Genomic DNA, 20101 nt, shown 5'->3' with positions numbered 1-20101 from the left:
CAGAAATATATAAAAAAACCCCAGACCTAGGAAAGCATTCAGTCAACATACATTCATGATACACCTTGAATATGTCCATAGCCCTGAAGTGCATGATCACCTAAGGGCTTCTAAAGTATTAACTTTTTTCTTCATAATACGCATGATGAACTGAAACAGTAGTTTCTGTACAAAAGCTACTGCCCTTTTATTCTTCTGGCATAGCAAGAATAAGTGTTATGTATTTTCATTAACAAACATAAAACATCCTTAACTTTATTAACAGAGCTGCTGCTGTTTCTCACCATATTCAGAAAACCTCTTGAAAACCAAGAGATACAGAGTTCAGAACCATGCCATAATGTTTGTTCCATATAGCATCACTTTGCCTTGTAGATGGTGCGTGTTATTCAGGGAACAAAGCTAAATAAACAGTGTACTGCTGAGCCTTAAGCACATCTCTTGGCTGATGTAAAACTGTACTGACTAGGACAGGGGCAGACAATTATTTTGGGAGGTGGGCTGCTTACTGAGTTTGGCAAGCCATCGAGGGCCATATGACAGGCAGCCATGAGCAGATAAAGATTAATTTTCTAAATTTTTGTGGGGCCCTGTGGGCTGGATAGAATGGCCTGGCAGGCCACATCTGGCCCACAGGCCGCATTTTGCCTGCCCCTGGGCTAGGAGCTAGCTCCATCTCTGTAGTCAGGCACTGAACATACTCCACAAAAACAACTAAATACTTGGTAAATTCTACAGCCATATCACTCTCCTTTTACAATGCCTTTACACTTACCCTTCAGTAATGTGCTTTTGCTTACCCAGCCTCAACTTCCTGGAGAATCTCCCTGCTGACAGTTCCCATAGCAGGAAGACCACTGTGCTGACAATTTATAGAATCCAGTGATGAAATGAGCTCAACTAGATCCCTCAACACAGGCTCTTCTTGAGTGCACACATGGGTGAAGAGGCAACAAGTGGGGCTCAAATCCCACCCCAATGGACAGGGGCCCCCTGATTGCCTTATCCCATCACAGCTATGCTCAAACTACTCCCCTCAGCAATTCCATCCACAACAAATGCTTCTAGATTCCATGGAAATAATTCTCACTGGTAGATGCCAGCTTCAGGGAGGCAGGGTGTGAAGGACATAGAATTAAGGCTACATTGGCAAAGCCCTTAAAACACCATTTCCTGTTTTCAGGCATTTGAGTCTTGCTGGGCATTGCATCGGGAAGGGCAGGGACATAGTAGGCTCTGCATTAACAAAGTTCTTTCTCTGTGAATTTTCTAGACATTTGAGCAGAAAGAGGAGTTGGTCTTCACTTAGGCTATATACATATGTTCCATTTGTGCCAAGAGAAAAGCCTCTCCTGAGACAAAAAGGAGAGCACACAGAAGATTGAGAACAGTCTTGTAATGGCTCTTGTGCAAAAAGTTAAATTGTTTGTCTAGAAGGAAGATCTTCCTTCTTATCTAACTTGAACACCTGCGCACTTCAAGAGAGAGAAAGAAGAGAGAGAGAGAAAGAAAAGAGATTCAGTATCCCAGAGTCTTCTGCTCTCCCTCGGAGAGCAAACTGTCAGGCAACTCTGTGGGGACCCTGCCCCAGCAAAGAGCCTCCACCAAATGCACTACTCCCATTCCACTGAAAGGCATGTGGGGATTGGGAGGCAATTCTCCTATGACTACAAAGCTAACCCAGGCTTGGGCAACCCTGCAATCATGAATGAACCCTGCAGCCACAGATCTTCTCTCTTCGCTAGTGGAACCAAAGGCACGCACAGGAGCAGGAGTCAACTGTGCCACGTCATCAAGACTGCCTGGGCTCAGACAACATTGCAGCCGCATGAGATTCCCGAAAACTGGGCTCGGACAACTTTGTAGCCACATGAGATTCCTAAGGACTGGGCTCAGGGAAGCTGTCCCCAAGCCCAGTTCCTGGTCCCTGGGCTTTAAATGCAACCCCCACCACCCAGCAGGGTAGGGATTACTAAGCCCTGAGGACTAGGACCTGTGATTGGGAAAGCTTTTCCCACCCCAGTTTGTGGCCCCATAGGCTTTAAATGATACATGTGCCACACAGCTGGGTGACATGCATGGCTATTAAAGACTGGGGAATCAGGACAAAGGGTCAGGAAAAATCTCCCCAGCACTACTTTTCTGAGCCTCTACCTTAAAATCACCCTGTGTGCATCCCATCTGGATGCCTATTGACAGCATGCCCCCTGGGTCCCAAGCAGAGGGCATCCCTAAGAGTGGGGGTGGCTCAGGAAGTAGCCCTCTAAGTTCTCCAGCCAGGGGGACCCATCTGGGTAGCTCTCCAGCCAGGGGGCGGGAACATATGTATATTCCAGCTCCTGGTCTAATTTTCTACCAATAAGAACTTCTGAGAAATTCTTACCAATAGAAATGCAAGTCTGTATGCAGCCTTAGGTAAGGGATGTCTGGCCCTCTGAGCTGGTTCTGGCCCATGGGGCTTCTCACAGGCCAGACAAGCCATCTTCGGCAGCAAGGCAGCAGCTTGTCAGTGAAGCTGCCAGAGCCATTGCATCGGTATGGTTCCAGAACCAAGCAGGTGAACACTGCAGCTTCTTGCCCACTCTCCTTTTCCCTTGCTGGTTTGAGTCACCAGTGGTAATCAAAGACCCCAAGTTCTCTGGCAAGCAAAGGTGAAAACAGCTGCAGTGTTCACCTCTCTGGGTTTTGCACAAGCAAGCCACAATGTAACCTCTCATGGTCTACATATGGTCCACAGACTGCCACCTGGACAGGTACCCTGACTTTGAGAGTTGTGATTATAATTTTGCAGGAGAGGCAGAGGTTACTAGTTGGGAGGATTGTTTAAGAATCCCCCACCTCCTGTGCAGTTGGTTGCAGCACAATGGTGATAATGACTGTGATGTGAAATGTTTGGAGGGAGTGATGAGAGTGCAGAGAGAGACGTCTCAAACAAGTTCTACCCCTTGACAGTTGTACAGGCAGTCCTCAGACTTACAACGCAATTGGTGCCTGAAAACCACGTCTTAAGTCAAAACGTTGCAACTTGGAACCAACTTTCTCATAAGAAACAATTTTATGAATGGAGAATTGGTTCCTGAACCAAGGCCCAATACTCTATTTTCACCAAAAATACCCCAGAATTTTGTACTCAATTATAGATGAGTAATATAGCTACATTAATGTATTTATATTGTAAATAGCAGCCATATTGATTTGGAAGGACTTTGAGGTGATTTTGCTGGACTTTTTGAAGGGCTCTCGGTTGGACTTTTTGAATGGTTCTCAGCTGGAGTCTTCTCAGGAGTCTTAGCTGCAGGTTTTACTGGATTCTTGTCTGCTTTCTTAAAGAAAGTGTCCAAAGAAGTTTGGACACACGTTCTCCAGGGAGATGAGCGATGCAGCAAACTTGTTCGCTGGCATGGCGTCGCATTGGATCAAGCATTGTAAAGTCAAAACTGACGTCAGAAAGCTGAAACAGGCTGTCAATTTATAAACGTTGCAAGTGTGAAACGTTGCAACTCGAAACGCTGTAAGTCAAGGACTGCCTGTATTCCATTTGTTTACAGTAACTTCAAGCCTGCAAGAAGAGGCTGTCACCCGTGATCACTTATAACATATAACTCATCCAACAGACTTCCAGCCAGTCCTCCTCTTCCTTTTCCTACAAACCATTGTCACTTTATAAATTATTAACACACAAAAAAAAAAAAAAAAATGTTCTTTGCTGTCCTGTGCCCTGTGCTGCTATATACATCACAGCCATCAGCTTACCAACTTCCTTGGTTGTAAAAGCCTAGATGTAAACAAAGCTGGGCTTTGCTTTTTCTGTTTGGCCTGATTCCTCCAGGCCTACAGCCTGCCTAATCTGCATTCCTCCATGCTGGCTCCTTTTAACACCCCCCACACCACCCGAGCTCCAGCCTGCTCCCCATCATTGCATAAGGAAGGACAGCATATACAGATGCTGACACATACATGGGGCAAGACAACCACTGCTAGAGGCAGGCTCCTTGGATGGTACTTGTATGGAAGGACAAACAATCATTCTAACCTACCATTGCAGCCTCTAAAGTGTCATTTCTTATATTTCAGGAAATACCTTCAGTCTCTTAAATTAGGCAGAAGGCAAGACAAGGTAGCATTTTAGATTAGCTTGAAGAATTAGCAGGACAAAAAGAGTAAAGGTTTCTACAACCACATCAGCAATAAGAGGAAGATCAGGGAATGTGTGGATCCCTCACGAGGCAACCTAATGACAGACGATATAGAAAAAGTACTCAATGCCTTTTTTTACCTCAGTCTTCATAGGCAACCTCAGCTCCCAGACTATGGCATGTGGCAGCACAGTTTGGGAAGGAGATGAGCAGCCAACAGTGGCGAAAGAACAGGATAGGGACTATTTAAAAAAGCTGGACATGTACAAGTGTAAGAAGCGAAGCCAAAGGTGATGCACCCAAGAGTGCTGGCTGATGTAATAGCAGAGCTGCTGGGCATTATCTCTGAAAACTCGCATGGATTGGGAGAGGTCCTAGATGACTGCAAAAGAGCAGACACAGTGCCCATCTTTATTAAAGGGAAGAAGGAGGATCCAGGAAGCTACAGACAGAGCAGCCTCACCCCAGTCCCTGGAAAAATCATGGAGCAGGTCCTCAAGGAATCCATTTCCAAGCACTTGGAGGAGAAGGTCACTAGGAACAGTCACCGTGGATTCACCACGGGCATAGCTTTCCTGACCAACCTGATCTTAGCAAGGCTTTTGATAAGGTCTCCCACAACACTGTCAAGCACACTAGGGAAGGATGGGTTGGATGAATGAACTATAAGGTGGACAGAAAACTGGCTGAGTCATTGGGCTCAAAAGGTAGTAATTAATGGTGTGATGTCTAGCTGCAGCCCATAACAAGTGGAGCGCCCCAGGGATCGGTCCTGGGGCCAATTTTGTCCAATATCTTCATCAATAAGCTGGAAGATGGGATGGATTGCACCCTCAGCAAGTTTGCAGATGACACCAAGCTGTGGGGAGTGCACGGGCCGGGAGCGGTCCGAGGCCCTCAGGGGCGCACGGCGGGCTGTGGCCAGCAGCCCTGGCACGCGGGTCGGGGAATGCAGGCCAGCGGACTATAATTAGGCACGGACGCTTAGCAGTTGATTAAAGATTATTTTACTTACACCGTAGATGGTCGCGGTGCAGGCAGGAAAACTTGCTTGAGTTGCAGTTACAGAGAGGAAAGAAGAAGAGCGGACAAGAGTTCCTTCCACGTGAACTCTAGCCCAATCCAGTTGAAGGCTCTAAAACCGCGAGCCCGTCATGTCAACCGAAAAAAACAACTCGGAGAAGAGCTCTGGATACACTCACACGAAGTTTGCTAGGCTCCGTGGAACTTGCGCGCAGGGAAGGGGTTCGTCGAGGGATCGTTCGGCGACGGGGAGAGGCCAGAGGTTGATCAGACCCCTATAGCCTTCTTAAGGCACGCGCTGGGTTCGATAGGCTCCGCAGCGCTTAGAGTTCTTCACAAGACGTGAAGCCCTCCTCCTCCAGATGGTTGTGGAATCCCTCCCTTGCGGGGTTCTCCTTGGAGTTCTCCAACTTGGGCGGAAACCGCTCAAGCCTCTTATACGGCTAGCAAGCCAATCGCTAGCCGCCACGTGGGAATAATTTAGAACTGGCCAATAGTGGGACACAAATTTGCATGCGGGTGGCGGGAACTCCTTTGCACCGTGCATTTCTCTTTGCAACTAAGAAATGCATCCTGCAAAGAAAGCTCCTCGTGGCGGGAAATAATTTAGCAGTGCCGAAGCACGCACAAACAAAATCACACCCTTGGGTTGTGACGGGGAGTAGTAGATACACTGGAGGGTAGAGAAAGGATTCAGAGAGACCGCAACAAATGGAGGATCGAACCAAAGAAGTCTCATGAGGTTCAATAAGGACAAGTGCAAAGTCCTGCACTTGGGACAGAACAATTTCATGCACTGGTACATTCTGGGGAATTACTAGCTAGGCAGCAGCTCTACAGAAAAGGACTTATGGGTTACAGTGAACAATAAGTTGAATATGAGCCAACAGTATGCCCTTGTTGCAAAGAAGATTAATAGCATACTGGATGGCATTAGTTGGAGAGTTGCTAGCAGATCAAGGGAAATGATTATTCCCCTATATTCAGCACCGGCGAGGCCACATCTGGAGTACTGTGTCCAGTTTTAGGCCCCCCACTACAAAAAGGATGTGGACAAACTGGAGAGGGAGTCCAGCAACAGAGGGCAATGAAAATGGTTAGAGGGCTGGGGCACTTGACTTCTGAGGAGAGGCTGAGGGAACAAGGCTTATTTAGTCTGGAGAAGAGAGACTGAGGGGGGAATTAATAGCACCTTCAACTACCTGAAGTGGGGTTCCAAAGAGCATGGAGCTGGACTGTTCTCAGTGGTGGCAGATGACAGAACAAGGAGCAACAGTCTCAAGTTGCAGCAAGGGAAGTTTAGGTTGAATATTAGGAAAAACTCTCTCACTAGGAGAGAGCACTGAACACTGTAAAGCATTGAACAGATTACCCAGAGAGGTTGTGAAATTTCCATCCTTGAGGGTTTTTAAGAGCCAGCTATACAAAGCCTTGGCTAGGATGATATAGTTGGGGATGGTCCTCCTTTGAGCAAGGGGTTGGATTAATGACCTCCTGAGGTCCCATCCAACCCTAATTTTCTATGATTCTGCAATATCCCCAAAGTAAAATCAGGTCATATCACTCCTACAAGGTTCAGAAATTTTCAAAACAATGTGAGTAAACAAAGCACTTCTAGATCACTTAGAATATTCCTTAGACAGAGGGGACTTCAACCTGAACTATAAACAGAGCTAGTGTGCCTCCATAACGTACATGTAAAAACAGTTAGAACACCTAACCATGATTAAGGAAAATAAAAATCCACCAATCTTTCAAAGATTCCTTTCTATTCAAAAGAAATTGTTCTCTCCTATTACTAAAGAGGGACTGGTATGGAGAAAGTATCATAATACAGAAATAAAAATATTTAACACCAAGATGTTTCCATTAAGCAGGCCTTTATTATTCTGATTTCATGCCCATTTCCGTTGTGGACAAAAGGTACCAGAAAAGGGCAGAAAGAATCTTGAGGGATGATAAATTTATTAGAGCTGCACCAATATATCAGTACATCTCAAATCAGCAAGGATAAAAGGAAAATTGACATTATCAGCAATCAGATATTTTTGGCCGATGTAGCCGATAACATCGCCAATAAATGCTGCATGCATGTATGTAGCCACAGAATGCACACAGCCAGGAATAAGGCCTGGCAGTGTGGAGAGCAGCATCTGACCAGTAAGTCTGTGGGGGAGAAAGGGGTGCGGGGGAAGTGAGGAAGATCACGATCCCCATGATAAGGGAGGGAGTGGAGCTGGGGCTGCCCAGCTGGGGCAGGGGCAGGGCAGGAGATGCAGAGATGGTGGGAGGCTCCCCACCTCTGTGAGCACCCCCAAGGGAGGCATGAGGGGGTGTGCCCTCTAGATTTGTGTGCAGACCAAGGGCAGACTGCCTGCTGCGGGCTGGCATCTTCCCAGTTGAGGGGCTGGACTGGGGCTTTGCTCAGGGTGGACGGTGACAGTGCTAGGAGAGGTGGCTACAGGGTGAGCAATAGCCACCCCAAAATTTGCTGTAGCCCACTGTAGCCACTACTCCCACACTGCTGCTACCTGCGCTAAGCATAACCCAAGGTTTAGCTCCCAGCCCCCCCACTGAGAAGAGGCTAGTACAGCCCCAGGCCCTGAGCCCAAAGCAGGCAGCCCACCCTTGCCCCGTGCACAGATTCAGTGGGGCACATGCCCCCCATGCTTCCCCCAGGAATATGCCCACAACTCTGTCCCGCACCCTGCCCTGCCCGAGCAGTGCCAGCCCCTGCCCCAGCCCCATTCCCTCACCACAGGGGCCTCGATCTGCCTCCCACACAACTTACCAGCCAGACGCTGCTCTCCACACTGCCAGACTGCATATCAGCTATTGGATCGGTATTAGCTGATATGGCTGGTTAATAATTGGCCATCGGTATCAGCCAAAAAAAATCTTTATCGGTGCACCCCTAAAATTTATCTCATTAGACTTCAAGCTAAATCTACCCACTGCTCATAGAGGCAGATGAGAGAAAAACCTCCAACTTGCCAGTCAGCTAGGTACAGGTACAGATCTGAGCACAGCCCACATCTTTCTTCCAGTATGTCTGGTCAAAATTTGGGGGTTTTGTGAATGACTTACTAGACAGACTGTCTACTCTCTGCCCATCTCCTCATTGTACCTGCAAAGACTTCACCTTGATTTTAGAAGACTGAAATAAAACAGCCCATGGATCAACTGATGGCACTTGTGATAAATGCATTCAAAGAGTAAGTGTATGCACTGTTAAGGGCAATGGGTCAAACTGCCTTTTGAACAAAAGAGAATAAATGCAATAAATGAAAGTGAAGGCCTCTAAAACAGTAATTTGATCTTCAGCAACTGGATGGCATACTTTATAGTATCTCCATTAATTCTAACAGCAGAAACAACAATACATATGACCTCACCATGGTCGAAGCAATTCCAGGGCTTCAGAGAATTTATTATTTAGAAATAAGTTCAGTGCCATTGCACATTCTTCCAGAGAACACTTGAGATCCATTTTAGATGCCCTAGTAAAAACAGAAAAATATAAAAGAGAAAAAGTTAGTATTGGGGATTAGACTCCATAGTGGTCTTTATTTGCAAAGTGAAACTGAAAAAAACCACTGCACAAACATCTTGCCTATTTTGACCTTAAACATAAGTACTTTTTCTAATATCACTGTTTAAGAATGTTGCCTTCAGTGGATTTTGCTTCAGGCCTAAAGACTCTCAGTGAACTACCTATCAAGCCTTTTGACAATGTGGTAGATTATTGACAAGATACAACACAATTTTTTATGTAACAGTGTTGCTCCAACATACCTAGAAATTACAGTTCACACGATAAAACTTGCAATGTCTACTATAGTATTTGTGTATGATGAAAAAGTTAGAAATATTTTCCAAAGATATTTGTCATAAGCTTGTAACATCCAACTGCTTTTGCTTCTTCATTGTCAGCTACTAATATTGTGCACATCATTTTAATGCATTACGTTAGGGGTGTCAAGATCACCTACACCTATGGGCCAAATCCAAACTGCAGGGCTTCTCATGGCCCAGGTTTTGCCCACAAGGTACCTTCAGAGGCTGGATCTGGACCTGGCAGCGGCGCACGCCTTAATGCAACTGTTGCTGCCCCTATTGCTGGCTCTGTAGCAAGAAACTTAGCAGTAGGCAACACCATGCCCCCACACACCAGCAGCTCTGGGAGCCAGGTAAAACCCCTGTATTACATATCCTCTTTTTCACGATTTTTTATTTTCTTGTGGGGCCTTATTTTGATTAAGATGAAAATTTTCACACAACTTCATGAACTACTACATCCCCTCCTCCACAGCCACTCCCCTAAGAAATTCAAATCTTCCTCTGTATTATGCAAGTACATATAATTGCTCTGATATAAGAAAGAATTTGTCCCTGTACATTTGTTATCACCAGCATGTGGGTAAAGTTTGAAGAAAGAGTGGAAAAGCTGAAAAATATACAGACTGGTACAAATAGTTCTTTCCACTGTCCTGCTACATTTGTCATGATGATGATCAGTTTGGACTAACTCCATCGACTAGAAGCTCAGCCTCATGTGCCATGTACCTCAGGTATTATGTGCTCTAATTACCATAACACCTATGCTTCTCACAATTTTTTATGTAGCACAGCAGTACTACTCTCCCTCTCTTACAAATAAGGAACAGAGGTACAGGTACGACGCATCTTTTGTGCAAGGTCACAGCAGTCTGTGGTAAAGCAAAGAACTGAACCCCTAGTCTTTTAAACTGCAGGATTCATGTCCTGAGCACTGGATATTTCATCTCATATTAGGTTCTTTTAGGCCTTCTTGCCTGGGCCTTCAGGATGTTCTTGCTTCATATTTTTAAAGTTAGTCTGTGAAATAAGATAGGCCTAGAAACATATTTTTAAAATAACAAAAGCTGGGATTCTCATTTAATATTGGGATTTGTGCAGTTAGATCTTGAAGCAAAACCTTTAAAAAAGATAGACTCACAATAAAATCATAGAAGCTAGACACTTAAAAAAATTCAGATATCAGAATTAATTTCATCCTCCTGTTCTACAAATGTGTAATCCTCTAAACATGTTCCTTAACGTCTGTATCTATGGCATATCAGCCTCTACCACCACACTGAATCTTTATCAGATTAGTCTTTTCCCATTCCTCAAAAAGGAAGGCACTTTTACACCTTCCCATTTACTCTCCATGAAGAAAAGAAAGAGCATAGGGACAGCTTATCTTTCAGCAGAGGGAGCTGGTAGTCATGTTTATAGGCCTGGAGAGCTGCACTAAGCCCAGCTCTAGGAACACCAAAGCAATTGTGATGCTATAAAAAGGTCTTGCTGATGCCCAGAAGGGCTGAGCTCACAGTTTGCATCTTTTGAAACAAAAGACAGCAAGTTAGCAACGTACAGGAGCTTAAAGTGTAAGAGCTCAACTCTGTAAACTGTGTCACCCATGCAGAATTTACAGAAGTTACTTGTGCGAATAAAGGGTACACATGAAAAAAGATGGCAAAATTAGGCTCTAAAATAAGATTAAGTGAGATGTTTAAAAGGATGTGCATCCATAATTAGGGCCAATAAAGGAAAACTATGCACAGCAAACAGCAACTCTGACTGCCACTTATTATGGTGCTTTAAAAAGGGAGATGAGCACTCTGAAAAAAATCAGACCCCAATTCTGGATAGTAAGGTCTTTTAGACATTTAGGAAGTATGGGGGATCAAAGAAACCATGTGCTGTGATTTGGTACATATGTAGTAATTCCAAAATTTAATGTTCTTTGTCTGCACGCAAAGTATGTATTGATTTGTATTTAAGGTAACAGGAAAGGGTGGCAGCCATGGAGCATTTGGAATATAATATAATAGACTCCCTTGGGGTCTAGTCCTGTTGCATATGCACACAATTAAACCCAAGTTTTGCATGACTGAAGGCTGCAGGAAGTAATTGAGGTAAGCATCAAGCAGCTTGTCCTCAGTCAAAAAACTGCTGTTCTCATTACAATAAAGGAGAATTTTAACAGGGACTTCAATGGAAGTATGATGGGCACTCTTAGGTGACTAATTAACCACCAAGAAGGGCTTCATTCTGGAAAGTGCTTTTCAAGTCCAGTTCAAATTCAACTCTAAAAAAGTGCTTATATAAAGATAAAATGCAGTGAGATTTTTGCTTTTTCCATAAATCTTTATTGGGAAAAAAACCATGTTTATTAAGACAATGCAAGTTAGACTGTTATATTTATTTAAACCCTTGTTAAACATACCTTATAATCATCTAAAATGCAAGACATTACATTCTGAAACTGTCCAAAGATTCACAGCTCTAACTCCAATTCAGCGTCATGATTAGACAAAACAAGTTTTATGGGAAGCAATCAAAGAGTCCACCCCATGTAAATGATAGGTAAAGCAGGGCTGAATACCCTCCATGGTGCTGTTTTTCATCATTCCCTGAATTCCACAGATAATTCTTCTTTTCTTAGAAACGTAAGACTCTACTACATGGCAATTCATAGAAAGCATCCTAATCAGAATTAAGTTCCCTGTGCTAAAATGCTCTATCCTTAATTTAGGAGAGAACAAAAAAAGGTTTCTGAGATCTGGTAGTTTTCGCACATCCAAGTCGTAAGAAAAAACAAAAATCCTTTAAAGTGCAGATGTTTATTGAACCTGGAAAATGGGGACACACCAGATAAGAAATAACGAGACTTATACTCAGCACTGTTTTATTCAGTGTCTCATCAATGTAAAAATCAATTGTTAGAAACCTGTCTCAAAATATAATTGTATTATTCATTACAATGTTTAAATTAAGAAATTGTGTTTTGAAATTTATCATCAGTGCACGGAACTCCTTCCTGTTGCCATATTCATCAATAAGCTCCATGAACAGAGAACAGTTGCAAAGATTTGGGTTCAGTGTCCTATAAGATGTATGAGACCAGCAATGTCAAGTACTACATACAATGGAATGAAGTAATGAAGTGCCATATTGCAATACACATGCACAAAAACAGGGGCAGAGTTACAGTTGCTATTTAATGATCAGATTTTCAGCTGAGATTACTTTAATTGCAAAGTTTATTAGTGTTAATAAAGAATTTGCAACTGAAAAAAATTAAACGATCAATAAAATCATTTACACTGAGTAACACAACGTTACATTCTAAGCTTTTCCCTTTTCATCATGTCATTAGAGGGACATTTTAAAAACAGAAAAGAAAAGGTTGTAAAGTGTTTAAAGTATTTAGCTTTCACTTAGGGCAATACAATTTATGAAAACCCATTTCCTAATCATTTATAACAAACTTACTTTTAAGAAGAGCAGAAGAAGATACGCATAGAATAAGCTAATTGAAGGTTTACAACAAATACTGATTTCCCTGATACAAATCTCAAATAACTTTACAAGACTTCCTCCAAGTTAACAGAGAACATAGCTTGCCCTTTTGTTTAATCTACTTAATATACTATAATGTATATACTTTCTAACTGTATTATGTGAGTTCCCGGAAAAGAGATTAAACTAGCATTAGTTTGAGAACGTGTACCAATAATTTACAGATTATCCTAAATGTTGTGGCTACCCCAAAATTAAGCCCTAAAAAAGCAACAAATGTCTTGGATTTAAGTTTATATTTAAGTAATCTAACTACAATAAAGCTTAGAAAATTATATTTAAGGCACCTACATGACCTTAGGCCTACTTATACCGTTCCATGAAGAACTGGTTCCGCCACAAAAATTAGAGCCATCACGCCCACAGTTTCCCATCAGTAGTAGAACTCCTTCATGCTTTCAGCAGAGCAACATAGCACGGTTTGCAAATGGCAGAAAGCTTTTGCTGTCGTAGGGAAGCTGCCAGAAATAGGTGTAGACTACCAGTCAGTCCTTTCTGTAGGCAGCCACAGCCCTTTTAAGAGATGGTGCCTCCCAGGGTGCACCATGTGTCCTGATGGCACACCTAGTATAAGTGTGGTCACCTTGAACTGCCAGAAGCTGAGACAGTGGCAGCACACTCAAGAATAGCTGCCTGCAGAGGGAAGGCTTGTAATGTCAACAAGCCCTTAATACTACCATACAATAAACATGACATTTAGGAATGTGCAAAATTTTGACAGTCGTTTCGTTTCAGAGGTGTTTTGGCCTATTTCAGGCACCTGAAACACCAAGTCTGAAACTAAACGAAACCATCCAAGAGGCTCTGTGTGAAGCCTCTCTGCCTTCTGTGAGCTTTCTGCCTGGAAGCAACAGCATGTGAAAGGTACTGGCTGGCTGCAATGACTGGCTTCCTAGTAGTCAGTCTCTTCCTAGTCTCTATTCTTGGAAAGGACTGGACACACCTTTCGGATACATTATAGATAGAAGATATATTGCACCGAGATATATTACACCTTGTACCCGCTTGGCCTCGTGTAGGCGATCCCTTGCTGCCTTGGAGCGTGCACCTAGTGTCAGCCGTGGAGGTTGTTCCTGTGGCCTTGACGCTGGGTCGCATTCACCCCAAGGAAGACCCCGATACTCGCCTGCCATGACTTGGTCTTTCCTTTCAGTGGTGGGGCTACTTCTAGTGGCTCCTTGCGGGTCGGGCACTACCCCTAGCAGGTACTCTTGAGGCTCCACCTCCTCCACGCGCCAGCCATGCAGCAGCCTCTAGGACGGCCAAATGATGGGCAGTCAGCTTGCCCTCCGATGTCATCACCCACGCTCTCTTCACCTACTTGTATAGGGGAAGACTGAAGGGAGCCAAGATGATTCTGGGACATTGGGCCATCCCTAGTAATACGCTGGGTCTCCCCTGCTGCACTGCTACCCACTGTGCTGTCCCAGCTCCTACAGGTCTATGAGGGTTGCTCGTAATCCCTATCCCTATGCTAAAGCCCCGGGATAACAAAACAAATTAGCATACCAAAGAAAAAAAAAAGGGGGAATGAGGCTTCAGCCTGTCCCACTCACAAGAATCTGTGGCTCCAACTTCCCTCAATGCTGTCCTCCCTCATCTGGCTTCGCTGCCGGCCGACATAGTGGCCCCTTTAACTGGCCCTGGACCCCTCTGATGGGTTCTGCCTCAGGCTGTCTTCTGGCTGCCAGTGCACCCCATGTTCAACTTGGGGATCAGTCCTGCCATTTGCCTCCCACAATGCTCCCCCTGCCATTTCCCACCACTGGCTTTGATTTCACCCAGACAGTGTTTTCTGATGATGTCATCCATCCAAGCCGCTCCCAGCCAAAAATAAAAGCAGCTGACGAACTATGTGGGTGTTCCATCCTAGCGCGGTTCATCCGGCTCATCTCTCCCTAAAAAAGGTAAGCTCGCCCTGTCATTAGGGCTTTTTTCTTTCTTGTCCCGGTGGGTCGGCTCCGCCCTGGGTCCCTCTGCGGAACGGGCCTCCGGGCCCTCCACCAACGTCCCCCCGGGACACGCACACACACATTGTTAAACAGATAGAAGATACATTACACACACACTGTTTTACACACATTATTACACACACACTGCATTACACACAGTGCATTACACACTATTACACACACACACTATTACACACACTAATACACACACTATTACACACACTGTAATACACACATACTGTATTACACACACACACACTATTACACACACTAATACACACACTATTACACACACACGATGTATTACACACACTTACACACTGTCTTACACACACGATGTATTACACACACTCTTACACAGTCCTACACACACACACGATGTCTTACACACTGTCTTACACACACGATGTCTTACACACAGTATTACACACACTGTCTTACACACAGTATTACATACACACGATGTATTACACACAGTCTTACACACACACTGTCTTACACACACACGATGTATTACACACACTGTCTTACACAGTATTACACACACACACGATGTATTACACACACTGTCTTACACACAGTATTACACACACACAAGATGTATTACACACACTGTCTTACACACACACTATTACACACAGTATTACACACACACACAATGTATTACACACACTATTACACACACGATGTATTACACACTGTCTTACACACACACTATTACAGTCTTACATACACACGATGTATTACACACACTGTCCTACACACACACACGATGTATTACACACACTGTCTTACACACACTGTCTTACACACACACAATGTATTACACACTGTCTTACACACAGGATTACACACACACGATGTATTACACACACTGTCTTACACACACACGATGTATAACACACTGTCTTACACACAGGATTACACACACACGATGTATTACACACACTATTACACACACACAATGTATTACACACACTGTCTTACACACACACGATGTATTACACACTGTCTTACACACACTATTACACACACACAATGTATTACACACACTATTACACACACACTATTACACACACGATGTATTACACACACTATTACACACACACTATTACACACACGATGTATTACACACACTGTCTTACACACACACTATTACAGTCTTACACACACAATGTATTACACACACTGTCCTACACACACACAATGTATTACACACAGTCTTACACACACACTATTACACACACAATGTATTACACACACTGTCCTACACACACACGATGTATTACACACAGTCTTACACACACACTATTACACACACAATGTATTACACACTGTCTTACACACAATTAGTCTTACACACACAATGTATTACACACACTGTCCTACACACACACACGATGTATTACACAGTCTTACACAGTCTTACACACACACACGATGTATTACACACTGCCTTACAGTCTTACACACACACAATGTATTACCCACACTGTCTTACACACTGTCTTACACACACACGATGTCTTACACACACTGTCTTACACACACACAGTATTACACACATTCTTACACACACACGATGTATTACCCACACTGTCTTACACACACACAGTATTACACAGTCTTACACACACACGATGTATTACCCAGTCTTACACACGCACTATTACACACACACACGATGTATTACACACACAGTATTACACACACACACGATGTATTACACACTGTCTTACACACAATGTATTACACACAGTATTACACACACACACAATGTATTACACACTGTCTTACACACACACTATTACACACAGTATTACACACACAATGTATTACACACACTGCCTTACACACACACTATTACACACACGATGTATTACAGTCTTACACACACACTATTACAGTCTTACACACACGATTTATTACACACACTGTCCTACACACACACACGATGTATTACACACACTGTCTTACACACACACGATGTATTACACACACTGTCTTACACACAGAGTATTACACACACACAATGTATTACACAGTCTTACACACACACGATGTATTACACACTCTCTTACACACAGTATTACACACACACACGATGTATTACACACACTGTCTTACACACACTATTACACACACAATGTATTACACACACTGTCTTACACACAATTACACACACACAATGTATTACACACACTGTCTTACACACACACTATTACACACACGATGTATTACACACTGTCTTACACACACGATGTATTACACACACTGTCCTACACACACACTATTACACACACGATGTATTACACACTGTCTTACACACACACTATTACACACAGTATTACACACACAATGTATTACACACACTGCCTTACACACACACTATTACACACGATGTATTACACAGTCTTACACACACAATGTATTACACACACTGCCTTACACACACACTATTACACACACGATGTATTACACAGTCTTACACACACACTATTACACAGTCTTACACACACGATTTATTACACACACTGTCCTACACACACACACGATGTATTACACACACTGTCTTACACACAGAGTATTACACACACAATGTATTACACACACACGATGTATTACACACTCTCTTACACACAGTATTACACACACACACGATGTATTACACACACTGTCTTACACACACACTATTACACACACACAATGTATTACACAGTCTTACACACAATTACACACACACAATGTATTACACACACTGTCTTACACACACACTATTACACACACGATGTATTACACACTGTCTTACACACACACTATTACAGTCTTACACACACGATGTATTACACACACTGTCCTACACACACACTGTCTTACACACACACTATTACACACAGTCTTACACACACAATGTATTACACACACTGCCTTACACACACACTATTACACACACGATGTATTACACAGTCTTACACACACACTATTACACAGTCTTACACACACGATTTATTACACACACTGTCCTACACACACACACGATGTATTACACACACTGTCTTACACACAGAGTATTACACACACAATGTATTACACACACTGTCTTACACACACACGATGTATTACACACTCTCTTACACACAGTATTACACACACACACGATGTATTACACACACTGTCTTACACACACACTATTACACACACACAATTTATTACACACACTGTCTTACACACACACTATTACACACACGATGTATTACACACTGTCTTACACACACACTATTACAGTCTTACACACACGATGTATTACACACACTGTCCTACACACACACTATTACACACACGATGTATTACACACTGTCTTACACACACACTATTATAGTCTTACACACACGATGTATTACACACACTGTCCTACACACACACACGATGTCTTACACACACACTGTCTTACACACAGGATGTATTGCACACACTGTCTTACACACACACACTGCCTTACACACACTGCCTTACACACACACTCGATGTATTACACACACTGTCTTACACACACACTCGATGTATTACACACACTGTCTTACACACACACTATTACACACAGTATTACACACACACACAATGTATTACACACACTATTACACACACGATGTATTACACACTGTCTTACACACACACTATTACAGTCTTACACACACACGATGTATTACACACACTGTCCTACACACACACACGATGTATTACACACCCTGTCTTACACACACACAATGTATTACACACACTGTATTACACACCCTGTCTTACACACACACAATGTATTACACACTGTCTTACACAGTCTTACACACACACGATGTATTACACACACTGTCTTACACACACACGATGTATTACACACTGTCTTACACACAGGATTACACACACACAATGTATTACACAAACTATTACACACACACAATGTATTACACACACTGTCTTACACACACACGATGTATTACACACTGTCTTACACACAGGATTACACACACGATGTATTACACACACTATTACACAATGTATTACACACACTGTCTTACACACACACTATTACACACACGATGTATTACACACACTGTCTTACACACACACTATTACAGTCTTACACACACAATGTATTACACACACTGTCCTACACACACACGATGTATTACACACAGTCTTACACACACACTATTACACACACAATGTATTACACACTGTCTTACACACACAGTATTAGTCTTACACACACAATGTATTACACACACTGTCCTACACACACACACGATGTATTACACACACTGTCTTACACACACAGTCTTACACACACACACAATGTATTACACACTGCCTTACACAGTCTTACACACACACAATGTATTACCCACACTGTCTTACACACACACAGTATTACACACAGTCTTACACACACACGATGTATTACCCACACTGTCTTACACACACACAGTATTACACACAGTCTTACACACACACGATGTATTACCCACACTGTCTTACGCACGCACTATTACACACACACAATGTATTACACACACTGTCTTACACACAATTACACACACACAATGTATTACACAGTCTTACACACACACTATTACACACACGATGTATTACACACTGTCTTACACACACACACTATTACAGTCTTACACACACGATGTATTACACACACTGTCCTACACACACACTATTACACACACGATGTATTACACACTGTCTTACACACACACTATTAGTCTTACACACACTGTCCTACACACACACACGATGTCTTACACACAGTCTTACACACACGATGTATTGCACACACTGTCTTACACACACACTGCCTTACACACACTGCCTTACACACACACTCGATGTATTACACACACTGTCTTACACACACACTCTTACACACACACTCGATGTGTTACACACACACTGTCTTACACACACACTCGATGTCTTACACACATACACACACTCGATGTGTTACACACACACTGTCTTACACACACACTCAATGTATTACACACACTGTCTTACACACACACTCGATGTGTTACACACACACACTGTCTTACACACACACTCAATGTATTACACACACTGTCTTACACACTGTCTTGCACACACGCACACGATGTATTACACACACTATGTATTACACACAGTCTTACACACACACAGTATTACACAGTCTTACACACACACAGTATTACACACACACACTGTCTTACACACACACAGTATCACACACACGATGTATTACACACACTGTCTTACACACAGTATCACACACACACGATGTATTACACACACTGTCTTACACACAGTATCACACACACACGATGTATTACACACACTGTCTTACACACAGTATTACACACGATGTATTAGTCTTACACAGAGTATTACACACACAGTCTTACACACACACGCGATGTCTTACACACAGTCTTACACACGCACGATGTCTTACACACAATCTTACACAGTCACACACACGATGTCTTAGTCTTACACACACACAATGTATTACACACACAGTCTTACACACACACTGTATTACACACACACACCGTA

General features: G+C 43.0%; 1 protein-coding gene across 4 annotated transcripts in view; it reads right to left on the bottom strand.

Moving 5' to 3' along the window:
• The window catches only part of TTC39B (tetratricopeptide repeat domain 39B), a 131788-nt gene that overhangs the window by 50306 nt on the left and 61381 nt on the right, over positions 1 to 20101 (bottom strand). For all 4 annotated transcript variants that reach the window (XR_002089244.2, XM_059724707.1, XM_006270845.4 and 1 more), the window contains one exon: positions 8555 to 8659. Coding sequence is in view for 3 of the 4 variants with exons in the window: in XM_006270845.4 (XP_006270907.2) it covers positions 8555 to 8659 (105 nt within the window). In the remaining variant the exon portion in view is untranslated. The remainder of the gene's footprint in view (positions 1 to 8554; positions 8660 to 20101) is intronic.

Source organism: Alligator mississippiensis, chromosome 3 (genome assembly GCF_030867095.1).
Source record: "Alligator mississippiensis isolate rAllMis1 chromosome 3, rAllMis1, whole genome shotgun sequence".
NCBI lineage: Eukaryota > Metazoa > Chordata > Crocodylia > Alligatoridae > Alligator > Alligator mississippiensis.
Note: the sequence above shows the minus strand (reverse complement) of the source record. Positions and strands in the feature narration are given on the sequence as shown.